Here is a 26,960-nt window from a genome sequence, read left to right as displayed (position 1 = left end):
TGGCCAGGGCGGAGCAGGACGTGCAGGCGGCCAGGGCGGAGCAGGACGTGCTGGTGGCCAGGGCGGAGCAGGACGTCCAGGTGGCCAGGGCGGAGCAGGACGTGCAGGTGGCCAGGGCGGAGCAGGACGTGCAGGTGGCCAGGGCGGAGCAGGACGGGCAGGCGGCCATGGCGGTGTGGACCCTTCGGGCGGCCACGGCGGTGAGGACCCTTCGGGCGGCCACGGCGAAGACCTTCCTTCGGGTGGTCCAGGCGGAAGCCTATAGCCCCACCCAAAAAAATACTTGGGGAGAGTGACAGGATTCGGAACCGGCTCAGGAACAGACACCGGCTCAGGAACCCACACCAGCTCCAGTGTTTGCGCAGCCCACACACACCACATGGCTGTGGCCATAATGGCCAGTGTCACGGTCACTGAGGGCTCAGGCGGCGCATACATGGCATGAACAGTCTCTGTGCTGGACGGGACCAGCGGCGAAGGAAGCTCTGGGCTGGACGGGACCAGCGGCGAAGGAAGCTCTGGGCTGGACGGGACCAGCGGCGAAGGAAGCTCTGGGCTGGACGGGACCAGCGGCGAAGGAAGCTCTGGGCTGGACGGGACCAGCGGCGAAGGAAGCTTTGGGCTGGACGGGACCAGCGGCGAAGGAAGCTCTGGGCTGGACGGGACCAGCGGCGAAGAAAGCTCTGGGCTGGACGGGACCAGCGGCGAAGGAGGCTCTGGGCTGGACGGGACCAGCGGCGAAGGAGGCTCTGGGCTGGACGGGACCAGTAGCGAAGGAGGCTCTGGGCTGGACGGGACCAGCGGCGAAGGAAGCTCTGGGCTGGACGGGACCAGCGGCGAAGGAAGCTCTGGGCTGGACGGGACCAGCGGCGAAGGAGGCTCTGGGCTGGACGGGACCAGTAGCGAAGGAGGCTCTGGGCTGGACGGGACCAGCGGCGAAGGAAGCTCTGGGCTGGACGGGACGAGTGGCGAAGGAGGCTCTGGGCTGGACGGGACCAGCGGTGAAGAGGGCTCTGAGCTGGGCAGGACCAGCGGTGACGAGGGCTTTGCCCTGGGCATGACGCATACTGGATGAACAGGACAATAAACAGGTGGGTAATGAGGAAGTGAGTTCAGGTGTGAAGACACAAGGGATTCTGGGAAGTGTAGTGCAGACTAAGACAGACAGGTGCAGACGAAGACTGTGACAGGAGCAATGGATGCCAACATTGGATTTTTTTTTTTTTACTCTAACTGTATACAGTAAATTCTTCTGTTGTATTGTATGTAGAACCACTGTATGTGCAACTTTGTGTTGGTTGGGATGTACACTGTGGACATTGTTTTTGTGGGAAAAATTAAATATATTTGTTACCGTGTATTGGGTGTTCTGAGTATAGAAACAATATTCTCAAATATTTGACAACACACGTATGTATGTACTGTCTGTATAAGTGTAACACTGAACAAAAAAAGGCCTAAGTCATTATGATGAATGGAGAAGAAGTGTTTGTTACATTGAGCACATCAGTGTTCAACTGGTTCTTATAAATGTCTATTCATATGATGGTTTGTGTGTGTCATTTGAAAACAAAATACAATTTTAAGAAGAAATATGACATTGTTTTGAATGTAAAGTTTCATTTTGCAGGAGAATTGAGGGGTTTTGCCCATTGTGAGTTTTTTGATTTGTGTGTAGAGTTCTGAGAATATGAGGCATGCTTTCAGAAAATGTGTGTAAACAATCGAGAAAAACTGTAAATGTACTATTAGATCTATCATAGTTATTTACCGTATATAGTAAGGAAACTTTCTGTTAGCCAATTAACAGTCTTTTACCTGTTAAAATCGCGATCATTTTTAGACAATGTCATCTCTGTAAAGGGGAAAACCCTCTGGTGTGCCAGACCCAGCCTTGGCAACATTCTTCACACCTTGTTCTTTCTCATCCTCATTCACCTCCTCTTACACATCTTCCTCCTCTCCCTTTTGTTTCCATCCATTAATCAACATTCAGTGCAACATTTTGAGTAAACAGACTTGAATTATGTACAGTTAGTTTGGTCACATCATTAGAAATAAGTGTGCACAATTTTGAGTCGTTACTTTGACAACTGTGTTGTAGTTGTGTTTTACTTTTGCCTACCTGTGTTTAGAGTTTTGAAACATAAGAGCATCACAGTGCAAAATGTGTTTTAGTGAGTGAGAATTGTTTAGAGTTTTGCAAGATTGTAATCTCTTACAAGATAGTAAGAGATTACTAGCCCTAACCCTAACAGTGTTTTAACTACCTGAACTTGTTTAATGTTTTACAGAAAGAGTGATTTATTTGACAAATTGGTGTAGACTATTTAGAATTTTAGAATAGGCTGTCAATGGAGGGACAGAAATATGTGTGCCCAATGTACACAATGTGCCCCTATTTATGAAAGCTTGTTTAAAAAAACTTTTTTTTTTTTTTTTACTACTGGTGACGTTATTGATTGGGCATGATCGTGCTGCTTTATACCAGTTCATTCAAGAATGTTTTAAAATCAAGCCCCAAGGTAATTGTGCTGTATTGTTACGTGTGAGATATTTAATGAGATAAGAGTATGAGGAAGAACCTGAAACTAAGCTAAGATAAATTTGCATGACAGCTCTGCAATTCTGCATTGTATCACCCGTGACGTGTATACTGCAATTACAGAAAAAACAGACTGAACTTAGTCACATTTAAAGCGATTTTTGCTGGTTTGTGTGAAATACATAATATTTTTTAATAAAAATGTTTTTTTTTTTTTGTTCCAACAGCTTTACATTTTAGCTATAATAAACTTTCTGTATATTTGGCTACAACTTTTCACTTTCATAATTACAAAAAACCTGTTCTTGACAAAATGTTATGCCCAAAAATATAGCAAAATACTTTCATGTTTGTCAAGTTATTTCAAATTAGTTTTTTAATGATAAAGTATGTTTACGAGCTGTTTAATTCATAAAATGTATCTCCAAATCAAAAATTAATTAAAACAAAATTCCTTAAAGGAATTTTTATGATGGGAACCCCTAAAAGTTTACTGTAAAAGAAGTTGCTGCCTTAAAATTTTAAGGACTATCATCTTGGATGTTTAAGTCATTTTAACTTAAATTACATTAAACTGAATTCAACCCCCTTTAAGGTTCTACATAACCTTTTCTTAAGAGTGTATTTCTTAAATATAGTAAAAAAAAAAAAAGTGTTTTGGCACTAACCTTCAATGTCGTAATTATCAGGGTTCTGTCACTTCTGTCTGGTCTATTTCTTGATTTTGTGACAGAGCCCTGACACTCATATGTTGTCTTGTCTGTGTGCCTTGTTTCATGTCTTGTCCTGTACTGTGTAGCACGCAGCTTGTGTTTTACACTAGCTGTTTGCTTTCATGTTGTCTCGTTTTTGAGCACATGGCTTGTGATTTGTTTTACTGGCCATGTGCTTGTGTTCTAGTCCTGTTTGGTGTGAGCACATGGCTTGCCATGTATGTTTCTTTTGTGCCATGTGCTCTCCAGTTAATTGTCTAGCCCCTCCCCTCTTGTTAACTGATTGATTTGCCCCACCTGTCCTCTCTCGTTACCTCCTTTGTTTGTTCTCCCTATTTAATCTCCTTGTGTTTTCAGTCCTGTGCTGTTTCGTTGTCATATGTACACCGTGTGTTTCCCTGTTGTCAAAGTCAAGTCAAGTCAAGTCTAGTTAAGTCTGTCTTGTTTTCCCCCTCGGGGTAGTTTTTGTTTGTGCTTTGTTTATTTTTATTATTAATAAAAACCCATTCTCCTGCAATTGAGTCCTCGCTTCATCTCCTCAACCCCAAACCCTGACAACCCTGAATATTGTAACCCAAAATATGTAAAATAGGCTAATGTAGCTATATATAAAAATATTATGAGTTATCAATTGTTAATTTATAATTTTCTTTGTGCTACATATCACAATACACGAATTATAATATTATAATGTATACAATATAATTATATATAATAACAATAATATGTCAATTATTACAAGCACATCTCAAATAAGTGTTACTATTTACTACTAATTATCCATTCACATTATATGAAATGTATAATTTATAAACTAAACATGTTACAGGGTTGAAATAATGTATCTTTTAATGATTACAGGCTTAGAGTTAGTAATAATAAATGAATATTGTTTTTTGCAAGGCTGTTTCCACCTTACTGGTGAAAAAAAATTAAGAACCAGCTTATTTGTTGACCATTAATCTGAATATTGGGGAGACTATCCATATCCCCATATGGATGTATGGATAGTATAACAGACAACTATACATAAAAAGAGATTAAGTGTAATGTACGTTTAAATGAATGGTATAAATGAACACTGCGTGTTGAGCAAAATGCATACAAATGTACAAGAAAAATGTGCAGTGCATTGCCGTACATAAACAGTGGAAATTCATTTCTTCAAGCATTTTTTAAAGGACATGAAGAAAGATCTGAACCTGAAAGTCCTGTAGGATTTTTTTCCCCTACCTGAGATCTGCCAGTCAAGAAACGTAGTATCTATTACATCAGCCCAAATTCCTGCTCTACTGCAAAAGGAATAATCAATCCCAAGTTTACCAATCTTCCAAAAATTTGCATGCCAGAGGCCACTTACCTGTTTGAGCAGTAGACAAACTCGAAGTTTTCTGGGAATACTTAGAAAATATCCATAATTACATAATTTCCGATAGTTTCCCAGGAGGAAGTGACTAGTGTGTACGAGGGCTCTTTCTAACGAATTCCTACGAATAGACAATAGCGTTGAGACATGTCCAACCAATACACCCACACAAAATTCACATAGTCTCTAGTCTGGTGAGCAGGTTGATGACTCTTAAAGTTCTCTGAAAGTTTTGAGTCCAGTGCTGGAAGCTTGTGATGAAAGAGGACCTCAAGATATATAAGATGGAGAATCAGGAACATTTGCAGAAGCCGTGGCACAGACGTCGCTCTCTGACAAGGGCACCCGACTCTAAAACACTGCCAGCAAAGACTTTGTGTTTGACACCAAGGAGATACAAGTAAGACTTTATACGACTGAGGAAATTAATGAATTACTGTAGAGTTTGCTTGTGATTTCAGTGTATGAGCTTTCTGGTTTTGTTTTACAGTGCATTCGATGATATATGCCTTCCTAATGATACTGTGTGTGAGGTCTGGCAGCCTTGCACCCACAAGGAGTCAAATAACCTGCACATATACAAGGCGGCAGGTGGACAGGATAAAACATTTTTTGGACATTGAAAGTGTAAGTGCAAGTGTCATTAATATCAGTCTAATTTTGAGTTAATTTCTTAATCTAATGATCATTCCATTTGTATATTTAGTTCACACCAAGTACAAGCAGGGTCATCTCTACTGAAAAAGGCAGCAGAAAGGTAAGTTACAGGCAGACATTTGACTTTTAACAGCTTCTTTTAGCTAGTGCTTATCCACTGTACTGTATCTGACAAGATATGCATTTGTTCTTTTCTCAGTCAAAGTGTGAAGTTTTACAGGAACTTGATGATTACTATAACTGTGAGAAGTTTCCAACACATGGCGATGAAATCAGGAACGAAACTAAAGGCCTAATGGATAACTTACAGGTAATGAAAAGTGTTAAAGATGAATGAACTACATTTGCAAATATTACACAAGATGAGTTGCAACGTATCTTTGTATTTGCAGATGCTCAAACGCTCAAAAGATGGAAAAACGTGCCATTTATCAAAACACTCATGCCCCTCGAACATTCAAAAACTCTCTTTGTGGGACAAATATAGAGATTTTACGAAGCTCATTGAGGAGTGTTTACAAATAATACAACATGTGTGTCCTAAAGTGTCTTAAAAAGTACTGGAAATATCCTGCCACTTTTATATTTATATATTTAATTTGTTATTTAATTTGTTTTTATATGATATGTTTTCACACATTGTTTGTGCACCTGACCACTGGTATAAATTGGAAATATGTATTTTTTTATTGTGATAAATGTACGTCAATAAAAAAATGTTTTACATTTTAATATTTACAGTAGTGTTTCGTCAAATGTTTCAAAAACGCTACAAGACACAAACACAGCTAATGAATTTTAAATCAAGAGTTTATTTTCCATTTCATGAAGCAGTTTCCATTTCCCTGTTAATGGAACAGCGATTAAATGACAATTATGGTATCGACTGCATGAATAACAAAATACTACAAAATTCAAAATGTCTTTTTCAAGAAATAGGAAATAAATAGAATCTAAATGACAAATAGAAAGAACAGGATTTTCATTCTTGTATAAAGCTCCTTTAGTGGAATGATTTGAAATGAAAAAGAAATAAAAGCTAACATTAAAATAAGACTCAGATGGATGAGGGAAACAATGACCAAAAGGATGAATACATGAAAAAAACAGGTTATGAACATGAACATTTCCCTTTCCCCCCCCAACACTCGACACATTAGGATGGAATTCAACTTAATCGTTCTGTTATTAACAACAATTGATCCACAACCGATCCTGAAACTCATAAACTTTTCAGATCAATTACAGATGCTATTGCCAAACGTTTTCAGCATCCATCTGATAAGCGGCGTATGATAACAGGACACCTGATAAAGAAGTTTGGTCTTAATAAGCAAAAAATGGCCCCCAATAAATAGTAGCTGGTTAGACTCAGGACACAAGAGTCGTATTAAAGGATAAAAGCAGGAAAAACGACATTCCCTGCCATACAGGCACAGCAATAAAAAGTCATTTTTAAAGTAATGATTCAACGTGAGTGTGAGAGTTCCAAAACCCCAACCCCCTAAAAAAGGGAATGAAATGTGATAGCGCATGCAATGCGACTCGTATGACCAGTTTTCAATACTCATGGTATAGCTGGCATACCCAAATAAAAGATCTTCAAAAATGCAATGCGATGACAAGGAAGTGTTCCGGGTAAGATAATGAAAGGTTTTTTTTCTTTTTCACATCACTTGGACTGGGGAAATGTAAGGAAATTACAATGAGCTGCATGCGAAAATATGATAAGTGAGTCTGTGACTTGGAAAAAAAAAAAAAAAAAAAAAAAAAAAAAAAAATGTTTGAGTCCCAAACAAATCAACATAAAACTGGCTGAAACATAAGAATATTTTATGCTGCTAAAAATGTGTATTTTACCCCAAGCACAAGTGAAGTAACGTTGGAACATAGTGAAAAATCATAAATTCCTTCCTTTCTGGGATATTTACTTTTTCAGCCTGCTAATATTTTAACTAAATGGTTAGGGGTGATGTTTTTAAGGCCCAACAGACATATTTTAATGCATGTGGCAGTATGTGGTTAAAATGTCATTTATCATGAAAAATTAGTCTTTGATAGACAATTGCGATGCTTTTGGGCTGTTTTAACTGTATTTCTTTAGGGAAAGTGTGTCATTTCTGTGCCAATAGCAGCACCAGATAACGTTTCCACTGTCTTTCATAGGTCAGTCAAATGGTTTTTATGCCAATGTTTTTATGTCTCACCCGGTCGGGCTGATTAAGCAAACATATGGCATTTCCGTTTGGTATCGCTAGTAATACAAAAATGACACAAGTAACCTTTAAAAAGCAACTAATTAAAAGAAAAACTACAATTTGAGGCTAAAATTTATATAAACATATGTGCATTTTTAACTTATTTTCAAAAAATAAATAACAAAAATAAAAACTGAAAGTACAATGCAAAACCAGTGACACATGGGGAAGGCTTAAGTAGTTGGTCACGAGCACATCATTTGCCATTTTTTAAGACGGAATTCAATTTCTCTCCCTCTGTCTGTCCCTAGCTTTTCCCAGCATTCATTTATCTGTGATTGTCCTGGTCCTGCTCTACCTTTTACAGAGCACCTAAAAGGACATGGTGATGAAAAAAAAGTGTTGCGAGGAAAAGCTAAGGTTTTTGCAAACGAATGAAAATATTCTTAGAGGAACACAAACCTCAAAAAAAAAATTTATCATGATCATTTGAGTTTTTTTCCTTCACCATGTCCTTTTAGTGGCTCCGTAACTGTTCCTTCGTACTTCTCTGTTTTTCACTCTGAGCATAAAATCCGTTCTACATTAGATCCGTACACTGCTTCTGTCTGCCTCTGACACACACACACACACACACACACACACACACACACACACACACACACACACACACACACACACACACACACACACACACACACACACACACACACACACACACACACACACACACACACACACACACACACACACACACACACACACACACACACACACACACACACACACACACACACAAAGACTCACATCCACACTCCTTCCTTCTAATCCCAGAAGATATTGGTTATGTCTGAGTCCAGGCTGAAGATCCAGACCAGCAGTGGGGCAGAGATGAACACAAACGACCAGGATACACCCCTAAATGCCTGCTGCAGTTTGGCGATCACCCCCCTGGCCACAGTTCCGTCCTCCTCCAGCAACTCGTTGCCAGGCTCAATGTAGTTTCTGGCCAAGAACTTCAGGGCTTCATCCATCAAAATAACAGGCAGAGACATCTTCAGAACAGTCACCCACTGAGGCCAAGATAATGGTCTGATCTGAAATATGAACTACAGAGACAAACAGTAACAGACATGGATTTAACTTACAGGAATAGTATTTACTTACACTAATGTCCATTCCAAAAACTGTCTGACTTTCTATCTTCTGTGGAGCCTAAGTTAATCATAGAACAATTGACATCAATGATCTCTGCGATCAACTTAAGCTTACGATGCTTTTGGGAAACGCAGCCCAGTTTGATTTGTGAACAAATCATTCAGGTTTTTGAGAACTAAAGCATTGAATTAGATTCAACTCAAAATAATATATTTTTTTCACAAATATGATGCGTCTACTCTCATTATCAACACAAGGAGAGATAGGTTTTTAATAAATAACATCTTAAATTTATGATATATACATCATTTAAGATACTTTCATGCCATTTTGAAGCTTGATGGCACAAGTCCTAATTCACTTTATAGTGACCAAGATAGTCTTCAAAAGATAGAAGAAAAAAATTCACCTTTTGTGTCCCACCAAAGAAAGAAAGTCATACAGGTTTTTGAAGCGACATACACCATCGTTCAAAAGTTTGTGGTCAGTTTGTTTAAAGAATTGAATACTTTTTTGAAGCAAGGATGCATTTTATTGATCAAAAGTGATAGTAAAGACATAGGGCCCTATTTTAACGATCTGAAACGCAAGTGTCAAAGCGCAAAGCGCAAGTAACTTTGTGGGCGGATCCCGGCGCTGTTGCTATTTTCCCGGCGGGATAAAAGCCTCTTGCGCCTGGCGCAAATCTAAAAGGGGTTGGTCTGAAGTAGCTTCATTATTCATAGGTGTGGTTTGGGCGTAACGTGAAATAAACCAATCAGAGCGTCCTCTCACATTCCCTTTAAGAGCAGGCGCGCTTGTTCCACGGCTGATTGCTATTATAACGGCGGGTTTGCCAGCGCGCGCCAGGAGCAGTTCACAGCCGAGGAGACCGACGTTCTCGTCAGGACCGTAAAACACAGAGAAGTGACATTGGGGATGATGGGAGAAACCCAGCCAAATTAGCTTCGGTTAAACAGGCGTAAAATTTGGTTAAATGTGTAACCTAATCTAGATAAAAAAAAAAAAAATCTAGATAGATATTTTTCACATCTTCACGGACACAACAATGATTTCCCTCGTGTGTTAATATTTTTCCTTGTAATAATGTATGATTTGCAAAAATGAAAACTGCTGCGTCTGTTTATAATTATTAGAGAATCAAAGTGGATGCGCGTTAACACACTACATTATGGCCAAGCACGCGCCCTTAAAATACCATATCACTAACGCGCAACGCGCCACTGTCTTTAGACTGTGTTTTTCCTCGTCAGTGGCGCAATTGCTTTCTAAAACTGGAAAATAGCACCAGGGAAGTTTTGCACCGGAACACGCCTCCTCTTTGCGCTGAACCGCCCCCGCGAGCGCAAGTTCATTCCCTAATTTACCGACGTGCGTCTGTGGAGGGAAAAGTCCGCTGTGCGCGGGTGCAAAATAGGAATGATACATGCGTCGGTGTTCAAAGTCAATTGCGCTGGGTGCAAGATAGGGCCCATAATGTTACAAAAGACTTAGAAGTTTCAAAAGAACAGTATTTCTTTGAAATCGATTTCTCAAAGAATCCTGAAAATATATATAATTGTTTTTACTTGAGCAGCAAATCAGCATATTAGACAGATTTCTAAAGGATCGTGTGATACTGAAGACTGGAGCAATGATGCTGAAAATACAGCTTTGCCATCACAGGAATAAATCTTTGAATAAATTAAAAGATTTTTGAATTGTAACAAGAGTTCACAGTACCGTATATACCAGAATATAAGACAACCCTGAATATAAGACGACCCCCCATTTCCAGACTTATTTTTGGGACAAAAAGAGATTTTTGTGGAAAAAATCTGGTTTTCAACAGAAAATAATTTTATTTGAAAATTGCACTGATAATTCATTCTCTCTCTTCCAGCACGCGCACGCACCTTTCTTTCTCTCTCTCTCTCTCTCTCTCTCTCTCTCTCTCTCTCTCTCTCTCACTCGCACGCACTTCTATCTCTATCTCTCACTCGCTCTCTCGCTCTGCGTCTCGCAGAGTGGAGCAGCGTTTTAATTCAGTTAAACACAGATATTATGTTGCTTCTCTAATTTTACATGCAAGTATAGCCGAAATCACAGCACAGATATTGTTTTTATCTTATTTGTATTTAATTTCATCAGACGACGGCTTGATTATCAGGATTTTTGTGCAGATTAACATCTTGGAAGGGGAAGCTGGTTTTGTCTTAATGGGTCGCGTTTCAGTCACTATTTCATATTAATTCGTTCTTTCTCCCTTTCCCCCGTGATTTTGTCTATATCGCAAATATAAGACGACACCCCATTTTTCAGCCTATTTTTAGGACAAAAACCTCGTCTTATATTCGGGTATATACGGTATATAACTGTTTTACTGTATTTATGATCAAATAAACGCAGCATCGGTGAGAAAAATAGATCTTTTAAAAAACGAACTGAGACCAAACTTTTGTACAGTAGTGTAAATGACACAATTTTTCATTTTTTTATTCTTAACGATGACATAATTTTCTTTAGCATTGCATAATTCTATTGATAAAGTCACAAATATTCCTCAAAGTCTGAGTGGGTTATGATTTACTGTATTATTATCATCCATCATAGCCGTTATTTCTCAGCGAAGCCTTTCGTCATCAGTGAACTAAACAGCATTCTCCTATCATTTCCTAGACTCATTAGGCAACCACTTTTAATGTGGTTTACTGACAGACAGGCATGCACAAGCCCAGCCTATCAAACGCACACATTCCTCTTTAATTATGCCCAGGTGTTTTTCTGAGATATTTCTGCATCATCTTTTAAAATCTCAGGCACACAGAATCTTACTTACAGGAAGAGGGTCCACATATAGGATAAGGAAGTGTAGGGCCATGGATAGACAGATGGCTCCCACCAGCCAGGGGTTTGACCACGGTGGCATCTTGAGTAGAGACTGATTTTCGGACAAACTGAAACACACATACACACAAAGTCAATAAGAGGAGTCTATGCTCCCCTGTCTTAAACCAAACATAGGTAGAATGATCTGCCCATTTCAGTATTATTACAGTATTATATACATTCAAATGTAATGTATTCCTGTGATGGCAAAGCTGAATTTTCAGCATCATTACATGTCACATGATACTTAAGAAATCATTCTAATATGCTGATTTGCTGCTCAAGAAAGATTTCGTATTAGTATCAATGTTGAAAACATGCTGTGCTGCTTAATATTTTTTGGAAACCGTGATACATGTTTTTTTTTAAGGATTCTTTGAATAGAACGTTCAAAAGGAAAGCATTTATTTAAAGGTCCCATGACATGGGGTTATTTTATTATTTTATAATGTTTCCTGGGTTGCCCTTATAATGTTAGTATGTTTTTTTAGACCAAAAATAGTCATAATTTAGAAATAAAAGGCATTTTTTCTAGCCTGATTTGAACGCTCTGTTTGAAGGGGCGTGTCTGTGTGAGATTCAGTGTAACCGGCCACTGCTGTGATTGGCTGACATGCTTGCATATGAAATAGCTACTTATTACATGTGAAACTCTCAAATACTTTTACTACAGCTATTACCATATACGTTTTTACTATTACAGCTATCGATATTAACGAATCGTGAGAAGTTTTTAAAGTATTTAGATCTATTCCCATCACATAAAATGTTGCCGTGATGAGCATTGAGCAAGCAGATGACAGTCTGTTGTTGATCGCGAGAATGAAGATCTTATCATTGCAACGCAGTTTCTGCACTCTCTCTAATGCTTTCCCCAATGCAAACACGATGATGTAAATACAGTAAGAGCTTCGTTGTGCAATGTAAAGTGCGTCATTGATTTCAACGAGTTTGGCAAGTGTCCAAAGTTTGGCTTGACTTACTGATGCATCAACAGTATTGAACGATTGTGAGAGAAAGATTACCTGTCTGAACTTGATCAATTACACATCAGAAATTGTTGCTTGGTAGCTCGATCGATTTATTTTCAGACGTTCATCGAGGCCAGCTCTGTATTGGCCCAAGTTTAAGAAGAAACAGTCGTCGGTGAAATGTTTGGACCATACAAAACTTTGGGAAGTTGTGTCGGCACATTTCCAGAGAAAATAAAATGAATCCATTGTTTCTTCAGAGGCTCGGATGAAGGAACTAAAAAATACTTTTGTGTTCATTTGTACATCCAAACACTGAGCAACTGCCATGCTTCGCTCATTTGCAAGCCATGATGTCTCTCGAGGAAAAAACAATATCGCGCTTGCGTAGCTAATTTTCTTATGGGCGGGCCAAATTATCTGGGCGGGCAAAGCAGAGAAAGGGTAGGTAACCTTTCCCCTGTATGACGTCATATGGGGGAGATTCAAGATTAGCCCGTCTGAGATTTCATTTTCTCAAAGGCAGAGAAAGATAGCCAAAGCTCGGTTTACACCGATTGAAATTTCCAGCCACTGGGGGACCATATACAGGCTAGGCGAACTCATATTAATGTTAAAAAACCTCAGAAAGTGAAAATTTCATGTCATGGGACCTTTATTTAAAATAAAAAAATTGTAACAACATAAAAATCCCGTTTAATTAATTGAATGTGTCCTTGCTGAATGAAAGTTAATTTCTTTACAAAAAATATTTAAAAAAAATATCATACTGTCCCCAAACTTTTTAATGGTAGTGTATATATTATATACTTTATAAGTGAGATACGTCATAATTTTGATGAAATAAAGAGAAAATCAAATTAAATGGTATATTTGCATTACGAATATTTTAGCATAATAGTAGGTATAGTTGTAAGATGAATGTTCTATTCTCCCCATAAAAACATCCAGTAGTGGTTTTATGTCATGACAACATTTCTTAAAAATCACACACCTGTTGAGGGCATTGCACATCTCTATAGTGACCAGCACAGACAGGGCCATGGTCATGGGGTATGGAGACTCGAACACAGAGCACTGCACTCCTGCAAACTCAGCATGACCTTCACTGCACTGCAGATAGTGAGACTATAGAAAAAACAACAGAGAAGATGCGTTTACAGAACTGGCTTACTTGGTCAAAAATGATATTTTATCCTTATCCTCTCCTCCTGTACCTGTAAAAAAAAACAATTTTTTTTTTGCCCAGAAACTTATATCATTTCATTTTTATTTAATTTACCTCTAAATTACTATATTTTATCAATAATTTAAATATAAATAAGCACATTTACATTCTTTCACTTAAATACAAAATAACTCTCCATTACATGCGAAAACTTGTTAAAACAGCTCAAAAAGTCTCACATTGGGTGTATCCGTCAACCTCTTGTGGAGAAGCCATAATATAACATGATATTTCATGACTCTTGCCACTAGATGGCCTTATAGCTCTATGGAGCAAATTAACTATTCCTAAAGTCAGTTTCTTCCGTTTCTTTCTTTAGTTTGCATGCAGGTATATATTAGACATTATAAAATCACTGTTTGCGAAGATAAAAATCTTTGATTTCAAAGAGCATTGAGTGATTTTCAGTTTTGTTCTTTTATTAACATTAAAATGTATAGTTTCCCCAAAAATGAAAATTGTCATTATTTACTCTCTCAAGTAGTTTTAAACCCAAATAAGTTTCTATCTTCTGTAGAAAATAAAAGTTATTTTGAAGAATGTGTGTAACCAAACAGTTGCTGGTCCCCAGTGACTTCCATAGTATATTTTTTTCTACTATGGAAGTCAGTTTGGATACCCACATTCTTCAACATATCTTATTTTGTGTTCAGCACAAGTAATAAATGAATACAGGTTTGGAACAACATTAGAGTGAGTAAATAATGACAGAAATTTCATTTTTGGGTGAACTATCCCTTTAAGGACAAGCGGCAGCATGTTTACTATTAGGCTACTGTTACTTTAAGACCGGGACGCATCTATTCTAAAACACACGCAAATGACACTCTCAAATGTTTGCTTTCACTTTAGACATAACCAACTGTGTTTATGTAAACCTTTTGTGCCTCAGGCAGGCACTGTTTGACAGGCTTTTAGTGCCTGTGCGCTTCAGGTGTACACGCTCAGAAAAGTGCATGTTAGAACAGCACATCAACCCGCAAATGAAATGTTTAACCGGCGGGGCTTTAAAGCACATGCAAATAATGAACTTTTGTGAATTACAGTGTCCTGTGAGTATAACTACCTCTGCTTTAACGTGATGTACTGTATGTTGGGACGGAGGCGCCAGAATTGCAACTGATAGAATACACTGTAGCACGATACTACGATATTTCTTCAAAAGCAGATCGTGGAGAGATTTTAATCATCCACGATCAAAAATCATGATATCGCACACCCCTAATAATTTTCTTTTTTATTACCAGTTGGTAGTAGTTGAGCTTTGGTCCATCATGAGCTGCCATGAACCACCAGGCAGCAGCTCCAACTGTTGCTGCCCCTACATAACCTGCCAAACAGAGAGAGATAAAGGGATTGAAATGCAACTTAACCAATTAACATTTTCAGAGTCAATTCATTGGTTCTTAAACTTTAATTCATGGTTACCATCTAAAAGAGAGTGTGTGAAAGTTCATACATAGATTGTTGTAATTTAGCCTCTTGACGGTTCTCTCGACTCAGTAATGTTTACTAGAGCTAGGTTGACAATATTGATTCAACGATTTTAAATCGATCTTCATATTGACGAACCGACATCGATTCTTAAATTCCAAGATCAATCTTTTGGTCTATGTTGTTTTCTGTTGATGTGTCTCAGCTTTCATATTCTGCTTTATCATGAAATTCCAAAAATAGATATTTGTTTTGACGCTCTTTAATGTGGCGTGGCAGATTGCTGTAGTTTCCTCATCTGTCATGAAAACAAGTTATGACGGATACCATTTAATGTTTATATTTCAAATAATTAATAGATTAATAAATCATTCAAAAGTTTACAAATAAACTGACTTTTATTTGAATTTTAAATGTTTATATAAAACTTGTTTTTTATTTGAATGTTGATTATGTAGAAATAAATAGCATTTGAATTTGGAATTATATATATATGAATCAATATCATATTGAAATCGGAATGGTGCTGGATCAAATTTTGACTTTTTATGGGTTGTCCAGTTGGTCTTATTGCTAATTCTTAACATGCTGTCTAGTACACTAAAAAGGGACAGAGTTTTGAACAAAAAAAACTGTGAAAGATGACAAAATATAGGCGTCATCGCATTTGTCTGGATTGGAACGGGCCAGATGGCTCAGGCCGAATCTAAGCCCCGCTGCACACCTCACACAAAGCTGTATGATATACACAAGGACAAATTGGATCTATTCCACATTTATACCACATTGGCACTGCTTGTGTGGCATAACTGTTCATGTTGTAAGAGCACGGTCATCTCTTCAACAAGGTATGTCACAAAGACTGCACTGATCTAACAGGATCAATCCTTCATTTTAATAGCATTATTCTATATACACTAATGATGACAAGAAGTGACATTTGTGTAAATGACTCACAGCCAATGATGAGGTATCTGCAGAAGAGCCAACCAGAAATGAGTGGTTCTTTAGGGGAGCGTGGGGGACGTGACATGATATCCAGGTCAGGGGGGTTGAAGCCAAGAGCAGTAGCTGGGAAGCCATCCGTCACCAGATTGACCCACAGCAACTGGACTGGGATCAGAGCCTCAGGCATTCCCAAAGCAGCTGTGAGGAAAATACTGAGAGACAGAGAGAAAGATACAATGTTTAGGGTGCGGTCACATGATTATATATATTAATAACTTTATCATAAAATGTGTTGTTGCATTCCAGTGCTGCTTTTAAATTGTTATTCTATTTAACATGCACTAGATGGACGTATTTGACCAATCTCACTGCTTTTTCAATGAGTTTTTAAAATAGCGTGCCAAGAAGTTCAACTTTTAAAAACAGGTCTTCCGACATTTTGCAGTCATCTCACAAATTTAAAAGCAAAAAAGCACTCTGTGTTCATTCGGCTCATGGCAGTTGGTTCTGTGTGAACACCCAGTCTAAACGCTAATCTACTAAACACAGTACAGCGCACACTGCTTTTTATCACGGACAGACAGACTACAGTGGTAGACTGATTTAATCGTTACATGAGAGAGACTGCCACAAAACATTACAGAAAGAACTAACATGGAAATTTAATTCATATTGAAATGCTGATGATGTCAGAGTATGCAGTGTGCATACTCTGCGTACAGGCAGGGACGCCACTGGTCACATTTTCAGTTGTACGACAAATTTGTGTGGGCGAAATCAAGTATTTTCAATAGGAATCTGCACAATTGGGAATTTCACATGAGGGCGAAAGATTTCCCCACACAGATTTCACAATAAACTTTCCGGAATAATTCGCTCCGGCTGATAAACTCTTTCAAACCACCATTGGTCCTTGGCAATTATGTAAAAGGTAGGTGTGCCTTCTTTGATGTTTAAATCTTCTCCGGTTTATTTCTCTTATTCAGTCCGTCGAGGTCAGACGTCCACGAGTAAAATCATGAACACACTGGAGAGTTACTTTATAGTGGAAAATTAAGTTGTAATTCTAATTTAAAGATTTGCGCAAAACTTTTGCGATTTTTTCTAAATATCGATAATCGATACAAAACGATTGCGAAATGACGGTGTTTCCATTAACCGATTGTTATGCGATAACACTTTCTTGGTGTTTCTCACTCATTTCTAATTCGAGGTCTTGATTGTGGCGTTTCTTTGAGGTTTCCAGGAATTCCTGTAATTATTTTGTCTTTTATGAATTTAATAAACAACTCCGTCTCGTATTCTGTCCGAACACATCGCGTCATCTACGTCATGTGACCTGTAAATGCGCAAAAAACATTTTCCATTGCAGTTTTGCAAAATATTTCTTTTTCAAATTGCCTGAAAAACCACCTAATGCGAGTGTAAAAACTTTTTTGCGATAAATGGGAGTTTTTGCGAAATTGACGTGTTTCCATTGAGCGTATTTTCAATTCGCAATTTAAATTTGCGCAATTTGAAGGGTAATGGAAACGTGGCTACTGACACTGTTTTTTTTTCATGTTAAAAAAAAAAACATGAAAAAAATCATCTTTATCTCATCTTTAACATGTTTAGCTGCTTGCTTTAAAGCATTTTGGTGTATAAAGTGCTATATAAATCAACGTGACTTGATTGAAGTGCCGAATTACAGAGCTTGTGCAAACATATACACATCACTATGATCAAATGCTTTCTTTACTGCTGTTTTATTTTGTTATTGGGAGGAAAGCACCCAGCACATATTTCCTCTAAACGCCCCAGGATGTTTGCTAACATTATAACGTTGCAAACGCATTTCAAACTTTTTTTTTTACCACTAAGCGAAGATGGAAAATGAACTCAGCCGTGAGTATATCAGGGCATTAAGAGTAAGAGTGATATATAAAAGTCTGTATTTCTGTCTGTACTTACCAGACTACCTCTCCAATGTTAGAAGAAATAAGGTAACGGATGAACTGTTTCATGTTGTTGTAAATGGCTCGACCCTCCTCCACTGCGGCCACGATGGTTGAAAAGTTATCGTCTGCCAAGATCATCTCTGAAGCAGATTTAGCCACGGCCGTGCCTGAGCCCATAGCAATGCCAATCTCAGCCTTCTTCAAAGCAGGGGCATCATTTACACCATCACCAGTCTAGACAGAAAAAACAAGTGTGAGTTTTTTGCACTTTTGCACTCAAACAAATGCAACTAGAAAAACGTACCATAGCTGTGATGTCGCTTAGGCTTTGCAAATATTCTACGATGCGGCTCTTGTGCGTTGGCTCGACGCGGGCGAAACAGCGGGCGGTGCGGCAGGCCTCTCGCTGCAGGTGGGTAGGCAGCTCATCAAACTCGCGTCCTGTGAGGCCGCTGCCATACGGCCCACTTTCAGCCTCTTCTTCCTCCTGCTCAGTGATGATGCCCACTCGACGACAAATAGACAGGGCAGTGGCCTTATTGTCGCCTACACAAATCAACACAGGAAGAAGACCTCAAATTGACTTTCTTTATATGCAGATTTGTTCATTCTTACTGTGGCTGGGTAGAGTTAGATAATAGACAGTCTTGTATTTGGCCTTAGCTTAGCTTTGAGACATTCATATGAAACGAATCCATATGAATCAAGCAGCTTAATCCAAGTCATTTGAAGAGATACGTATCACTTTAAATGATTTAATTAAAACAGATTTCATTTAGGCTATTATTTACATCTAAACAATGATTGACGCACATACAGCACATACGATAAACACAACTCAAACATGCGTGCTTCATGCATGAGAACCAATGAGGTTTGTTCTAGCGTGTGACGCATAATGACACGAATATGTGATGTGCTCTATCGGTGTATGTGTTTGAATAAAAGCCTAATTTATATCTGTTCATCATATATAGTGATCGTATCTCTTCACAAGACTTGGATTAAACCGCTCGATTCATATGGATTAATTTTACAACTCCTTTATGACCTTTTTGGATCTTCTGAGTTTTGGTTACCTGGACCTTCAATGGAGGGACAGAAATCTCTTAGGTTTCTTAATAAAAATACCTTAATTTGTGTTTTGGAAGATTAATCAAAGTCTTATGAGTTTGGAACAACATGAGTGAGTAAATAGTGACAGAATTGTAATTTTTGGGTGAACTATGCCTTTAAAATCACCTCAGTATATGTGTTTAACCCACCTGTGATCATAATGACCCGTATGCCAGCCTGTCTGCACATACGCACTGCACTCAGCACTTCCTTCCTTGGTGGATCTAACATTCCCACACACCCCACGAATGTCAAGTCCGACTGAGAGATGCACAAAGAAAAGTGTTAGTTACAGCACTAAAATATGCATTTTAAATACTATTATGCTCCTTTTTACAAGATGTAATACAAGTCTCAGGTGTCCCCAGAATGTGTCTAAAGTTTCAGGTTAAAAATACACCACAGATAATTTATTATACCATGTTGTAAATGCATATTTTTGAGTGGAAGGAAAAACATTCTGTTTTCGTCTATGTATCTTTAAATGCAAATGAGTTGCTGCTCCCCAACCCGTTTGACAGATTGTGAATCGGATACTCCGCCAAAAACTGAAACATCAGTTTGGTTTGGTTCATCTCTATCGCGATCATGCTCAGGTGACATGGCAGTTCTTCATCATTATGGAAATGTATTATCTACATGCATTTATCAGTCTAAAGTTCTGATATATGGTTTTCTGTAGGGATGCGCAGATACCATTTTTTCAGAACCGATCCGATGCTAAAAATTCGAAGTATCGACCAATACCGATCCGATATCAGCACTTTTTTTTTTTAAATCAAGTAGAATTTCTATAACTCTGTTGAACTGATAATAATCACTCTTTTGTGTGTTAAACAATCTACCAAATACAGACAACTTCATTATAAAGAAAAACAACAAATAATAAAAAATATGATCATAATCTATGACAAAAATGCTATTATAAACTAGATTAGTAGATCATTCAGCAGTAAAAGTTACTCTAGAAAAATCACATGCACAAAAATGTCATAAAATCTGAACATTTAGTGGAAAAAAAAACTATTTTAGTTATTATTTAGTAGAGAACAAATACGAGACAATAAATCTCGTAGCACTAAATCTGGTAAAAACGTTTCACATTGCTCTTTGTATTGTCGTAAAATACATTCATGACCAACAAGTAGGCCAATATATATATATATACTATAAAATGAAGATATCTTTTAAATATATAGCGCAGCTGTTTAATGAGGCAGCAACATATGATAGATAGGACAGAACAAGAAAGGCTATTAATAATCTTTCATTGCTCAAAAGTATTATAATATGAAAGGCTCCAATACAGTGTGGCACAAAGAGCTTATGATGCTCTTCCGTGCGCACAATGAAGCAACATGGAGTCACAGCGTGCATCGCTTCGAGTCCGCATCAAAGAAGGGCAGTATCGGATCGGCGCATCCCTAGTGCACACATCTGAAGCACGCACACAGAAAGCTGGCTGTCAGACAGTAAGTATTAAACGAAGTTCTCTTTCCCATCTTATTACATTAAATGGTCAAATACACACAAAGTTATGTCAAAAACACACCAAGTTCACATAAACAGTCGGTTATGTCTGTGAACGTAAACAGCACGTAAAGAATTTGAATATGTATATAAGATCTGTGTTTTAAAGTTAAACAATACAAAAGGGAATTTTGCATAATAGGGAATTCACAAACTTATTCCCATGATTTTAAATCAGTTCTCCACAAACTTGCTCACCTCATAGTCTATAAAGCCAGCAGAGTTCTCCAAGTTCAGGGTTCGAGGGTCAGGGGGTGAATCCCTGGTTGCCATGGCGAGGCAGCGTAGTGTATCACGTCCTGAGCCCCACTCTCTTACTGTGCTTAAGAGCTGCTCTCTGAGGTCAGAGGTCAGTGGCACCCGTGCACCACCTCCTACCCGTATCCAGCGGCAACGCTCCAGTACACTCTCTGGTGCCCCCTGTGAGGTCAGGACCAAGAGATAAAATGCATGTAGATTTGTAGATGCTTGGAAAGTGAGAATTCATTTCAAGAATCGAGAACCAGTTAATATTCAGAATGGAATATGGGAAGGGAATATGTTCTTTTCAACAAAGAATCCTGAAAAAACATATTGTGGTTTCCACACAAATATTAAATGGCAAAACTGTTTTCAATATTTATAATAATAATTATATAGATAGATAGATAGATAGATAAATAAATAATTGATTATATATAATTGATATATATATATATATATATATATATATATATATATATATATATATATATATATATATATATATATATATATATATATATTAGTGCTGGGCAACGATTAATTACATCCAAAATAAACATATATTATGTAAACACAAACTTTTATTTTGGATTTATATATATAAATTACAATCTTTACATTCTTAAAGATTCCCATCCCTAATTTTGTGCCAACGTGTCCTTTTAAAAAACACAAAGACATTTTAAATGTTGGCTGTTGAATACCAACTTGGTCACATCATCTTTTTAAAACATCTGTTCTTTTTTAAAATAACTTTTTCTTCATTGGTCTATTTTGTTAAAAGATTATCATGGTTATATATTGAACAAAACATTTCAGTGACTCTCCAACAAAAATGGAAAAAGAAAAAGCTTTAAGGAAGGATGAAAGCCAGACCTTGACAAACATCTTGGCACCTGAAGCAGAGCGAGTGAGTTTGTTTGGAGAGCAGAAAACAGACATGGACTTCCTGTCTCGAGAAAACTCCAGAGTCAGCTCTTTTCTCATTAACTGCTTTATGACCTGAGAGAGAGAGAGAAATAGACTCGCTACCTTTAGTGACTGTAATTTTCACAGGCAGTAGATCACAAAAACATCCTACAAGCCAAAAGCCACCAAATAAGCCATTTAACAGACCCACAAAGAATATGTGTATGCATGTATGAATTTGTGTATGCATACAGTATATATATATATATATATATATACACACACACACACACACACACACACACACACACACACACACACACACACACACACACACACACACACACACAAAATAACATGTCATTTACTAGAGGTTCTTTCAAAATGTTAATAATTTGAATTAATAATTGTTTTTAAAAAAACGTTTGAATGAATGATTCATATATATATATATATATATATATACACACACATTACATAATATTTTGGATTATAATATTAAATTATATACATAGAAAAAATATATACAAAAGAAAAATGCTGTTTAAAATAGTTTTACATGTACAATATCATATCGTATTGCAGTTACTGATTGCAGATTCTCTGTGGGCCAACATATTACTATATGAGCACTCACTGAACAGCAGGCAGTGGCTCTTTCAGCAGGTGTGAGGCCCTTCATGTCTGTGTCGAACACGTTCATCTTCTCCACCAGACAACAGAGTGCCGTCTCAGTCGCTTCTCCCACTTTCTCAAACACCCCTTTACTCTGTGTTTTTCAGAGAGACAGAGGAAATACAGAGAAAATGAAGTCTCTACAGCTTCACGATAACATAGAAAGAGTACGTACATGTGCATATGTACCTCATTGTAATCCAGCGAAGAGTCGTTACACAGAGCACAGATAGAGGCCATTTCCACCAGCCCTTCATACTGACTACAGCGTATTGGTACACCGTCCTTATACCTGAAACAGAGAGAAGAGGGTGGAAGGAATTGGAGGAGGAATGCAGATATTAAGGAGAACATAAGAGATAATAATGGGTAAAGTGAGAGAAAGAGATGCGAGTCTTGTGAAAGACATCCTAAGCAAACCGCAGGTTAGTTAAGAAGAGATTGTGTGAGAAGTGTATGTGTTCGTGAGGGTAGTTAGATGTGAAATAAACTCACACTTCTCCTTCAGGGGCGTAAGTAGATCCAGTTATTGTAAACTCGTTCAGTAAACACCTCTCACCTGCGACCATGTCCACAATAGACATCTGACAGCCATGCATGCGTACACACACACACACACACACACACACACACACACACACATACACACACGGTTAGTAAGTTTGATAAGTGGTTTTAAAACATCATTCCATGGTATTAATCTCCTAGCTAGCATTTTTTTTTAAATCCCACAGTGCATTTGTTAGAATTTCAGTGGATGCAAGTCTCTCTCACCCTGCAGACAGACATCTGGTTGGTGGTAAGAGTGCCTGTTTTGTCAGAGCAGATGACGGAGGTGCAGCCAAGTGTCTCTACAGATGGGAGGGAACGGACTATGGCATTTTTGCGGGCCATGCGGCGCGTGCCAAGTGCCAGGCATGTGGTGATGACGGCAGGAAGACCTTTGAGAAAGAACAAAAGACATCAGCGAGTAAGTTACGAGAAATTAGAGGAGTGGATCATAGAGGGAGTAAAATTTACGATTATAAAATGAGATATTAAACAATATTTTTATAAATCTTCTCTTAATTTTTCACGAAACAATCAGTTTTATTTAGATTTAAATACTGTATATTTTATGCTGGCAAAACTTCCAAGACTTCACCTATGCCTTTAATCAGAGATCCAGGTTTTCTGGATTATTACCACGTAACGTGGTAACACAGCTCATGAAGACAAGGAATGTGTAGGATTACTTTTAATAAACAAACTCACAGGATATAGTCAGGAGAAAACACTATATACATTGATAATAACGGACAAAGGAACTCAGGCCAAGGACTGTAAGTAATAAACATAGACTGTAAAAAAAGATGGACGACGCCCCTTCACTCTGTTCCATTGGTGAAAAAAGAAGCCACCAAAGTCCTAATATGGCGCTGACATCTTGCGCAGATTTGGGACCTGATTCTGCACAGAACTGAGTGTGAAGTAAAGCAGCGATATCAAGGTCCCGCCCTCACTCCCGCAGAAACGGTTACTACAAAGTTTACTGCAGAGCAACTCATTGTGTCAGTGTGAAATAAACAGTTATAAACATGTAGAAATTAAAGTTGAAGCTCCAATCTCCTCCCGAAAATAAAAAAAAAGTCTGTTGGTGCCTTGGTGACTACTTTGTTTTTGAGAAGCTGTCAATCATGACGTCACATTCCCGTTTTTACAGCATCAAATAACGAACTAAGATCAAACTTGTTTTAAAAAAACGAACACTTAAACTTAAATCAGTGTGATAAAAACGATCTAAAATGACAGAAAACATCTTTGGAAAATTTTTTATTATAAGTGCAATTTGATTGTGTAGTTTCCATCTCGTCTTCATGGGTAGGCGGGCTTTATGAGCTATACTGGGACCAGCCACCAGGGGGCGATCGAGACGCTTTGGCTTCACTTTTCAGCACTTGTGCGTGCCAAGAGAGGGACTAATGAGATAATTAAAACAGGTGGACTGAATATAATGCTAACAAAGGAACAAACTAGAAACTAGGTCAAAGGACAAGAAGACGAGAAAACAAAGCACACAAGTTACAATGCTGTCATTTTGGTTGTTTAGTTTTTCATTTCATTGTCATTATTATATATTTTTATTATTACTGTTCATTTTTGTATATGTTGTGCCTGTTTGTTTTGTGGTTAATATAAGTTCAAAATGAAAAAGCTTAATGACAAAAAATACTGTATTTTTAATACTCCAAAGGGAGTTATTCCCTATATAAGTAAGCACTGATTCTGTATGGAGCCAGAGCAGCCTAAAAAAGAATACATTTACAAAACAAAATTCATAAATGCACAGCACAATTCATAAATACACAAGTAAAAGCATAAATATTTCCCCAAATGCACACACAAAAGCATCTTACCTAAATAAATTTAAAATGTTAACACAAATATGTATCAAGTTCTTGAATTAATTTTCATCACACATTTATGAATGATGTGACATGTATAATGGATCGTTGAATCTGCATTTGCAAATCATCACAAGTGCGTGGACTGCTTTGAATTTGTGTGTGGTATTTTTGAGACCTTCCTGACAGGTTAAGATTCATAAATATATATTTTTGGAGGATGTCCTGTTTAGCCAATCGCGGTGAGCAAAACGCTCCTTACTGAACAGACTCAAGAAGCTCAACCAGAGGGAGATGAGAGGGTCTGTATCTCTTACCATTAAAGAAAGTGTAACGGCTTGAAAGTGACAACTTACGTTATGAAATGATTCAGTGCCGGAGAGAGTAACAGCATGTGTACTTTAAAAGCATAACATGAAGTGTAAAAATGTTTTCTAAAGGTTATGAAACAAATGAGGATTCAGTCACTGCAGGATAAACGATTTAACCATTCCCCTTTAACCATATTCATTAAAGTGCATAATATCAGCGTCATATCATAATGCATACATGCAGTTATAATAGTTATCACAATTCAAGTCTTATCCTAACTGGTAAAACCTGAAAGCCAAAGAAAGAAAACATTGGTATTTTTTACTTTCTTTAGACAATATACAATATCACTCAATATTACTATTACCGGTAAATACTATGGTAATGCCGTAAATGAGTCCCTGACATTCCCTTCTCTGCCTTCCCTTATAAAACAACCTTTTTATCATAGTAAAATCTACATATCGTTCACAAAAAAAGTATTGTTTCACAGAAAAAAATGTTGAAGAATAACGTACAGGCTTGTCATCTAGTGGCTTTGATACAGACCCTCTCATCTCCCTCTGGTTGAGCTTTCTTCAGTCTGTTCAGTAAGGCCCGTTTTGACTGGTGGATTAAAAGCTCACTGCGATTGGCTAACCAGAACATCCTCCAAACAAAGATATTTATGAATCTTAACCTGTCAGGAAGGTCTCAAAAATACAGCACACAAATTCAAAGCAGTCCACGCACGTGTGATGATTTGCAAATGCAGATTCAACGATCCATGAATACATGTAACATCATTCATAAATGTGTGATGAAAATGAATTCAAGAACTTGATATATACATATTTGTGTACACGTTTTAAATGTATTTAGGTAAGATGCATTTGGGAAAATATTTATGCTTTTACTTGTGTATTTATGAATTGTTTTATGAATTTACGAATCGGATTTTGTAAATGTGAACTGTGCTGCGCATTTATGAATTTTATTTTGTAAATGTATAATTTTTTAGGCTGATCTGACTCTAAAATTCTGAACTCTGTGAAACGCCTCGATTGTAGTCTTGATTTTCTTTCGAGAACGTACACGTCACAATGTTCCTCAATCAAATAAATTCCCACAAAATTTGGTATAGGTATACACAAAAAAGAGGGGGGCTAGGCCGGGTTGAGTTGCATTAGTAGTGTGTTGAAATTTGCAGTTAATGTAAAGGGCGTGAGATTTCCAAAACATGCTCAAAGCAGTTGACAAATCACAACACACTGGTCCAGCCGACCAATCAGAGCACAGTTGAAGCTCTTTGGAAGGAAGAATATTTTTTTCCTAAAACATTATGTTCATTTCTATGTTCAAATTTTGAATCCCAGATTTTCAATGTGCTCTCAGACTTCTGGACCACAACATATAGGTTGATAACAAGCGTTCTTGAGCAAAAGAGAACGAAAAAGGTTAAGATTTGCAGACCCTCAGGGATGGCGGCTACAGCCAGAGCCACGGCGATCTTAAAGTAGTACACAGCTCCACGCAGCCAGCTGCCTCCGTGCACTGGGTCGCTGAAGTGACCGATGTTAATGCCCCACACCGCCACACAGATCACTGTGATCACCTTCAGACAGAGAGAGACAGAAAGAAAGAATGACTCAAAACAGCTACTTCAAACTCAACCTCTGAAACTCGATAATGCTGACAAGTTCTGTTACAGAGTGAATGCTGACTGTTACGTGGCGGATGAGAGGGTCTGTCAATGAAATGCTGCTGTAAAAAACATAAATTAACC

The 26,960-nt window shown here is 37.9% G+C and overlaps 1 protein-coding gene and 1 long non-coding RNA gene across 3 annotated transcripts in view; one reads left to right on the top strand and one right to left on the bottom strand.

Annotated features, from left to right (window-relative positions):
* The first annotated feature begins 5,329 nt into the window (after positions 1-5,329).
* Positions 5,330-6,018, top strand: LOC307000402. The gene is made up of 3 exons (XR_013798033.1): positions 5,330-5,381; positions 5,481-5,591; positions 5,674-6,018. It is a non-coding gene; the product is annotated as an uncharacterized lncRNA (long non-coding RNA).
* Positions 6,019-6,073: 55 nt separating this feature from the next.
* Positions 6,074-26,960, bottom strand: part of LOC306999805 (sarcoplasmic/endoplasmic reticulum calcium ATPase 2) — a 30,127-nt gene continuing 9,240 nt past the window's right edge. The window contains exons 8-22 of one of the 2 annotated variants that reach the window (XM_079614792.1): positions 26,648-26,789; positions 23,274-23,440; positions 22,995-23,083; positions 22,689-22,791; positions 22,462-22,593; positions 21,792-21,917; positions 20,871-21,092; positions 19,292-19,403; positions 18,331-18,572; positions 18,040-18,260; positions 16,096-16,298; positions 14,949-15,034; positions 13,471-13,604; positions 11,456-11,573; positions 6,074-8,588 (exon numbers count right to left, since the gene is read on the bottom strand). In XM_079614792.1, coding sequence (XP_079470918.1) covers positions 8,304-8,588; positions 11,456-11,573; positions 13,471-13,604; positions 14,949-15,034; positions 16,096-16,298; positions 18,040-18,260; positions 18,331-18,572; positions 19,292-19,403; positions 20,871-21,092; positions 21,792-21,917; positions 22,462-22,593; positions 22,689-22,791; positions 22,995-23,083; positions 23,274-23,440; positions 26,648-26,789 — 2,382 coding nt within the window. In that variant the 3' untranslated portion in view covers positions 6,074-8,303. The remainder of the gene's footprint in view (positions 8,589-11,455; positions 11,574-13,470; positions 13,605-14,948; positions 15,035-16,095; positions 16,299-18,039; positions 18,261-18,330; positions 18,573-19,291; positions 19,404-20,870; positions 21,093-21,791; positions 21,918-22,461; positions 22,594-22,688; positions 22,792-22,994; positions 23,084-23,273; positions 23,441-26,647; positions 26,790-26,960) is intronic. The other variant, XM_079614791.1, reaches the window with a different exon arrangement.

Source organism: Phoxinus phoxinus (genome assembly GCF_949152265.1).
Source record: "Phoxinus phoxinus genome assembly, chromosome: 6".
Lineage (NCBI taxonomy): Eukaryota > Metazoa > Chordata > Actinopteri > Cypriniformes > Leuciscidae > Phoxinus > Phoxinus phoxinus.
This window is presented reverse-complemented; position numbering and strand designations above follow the sequence as displayed.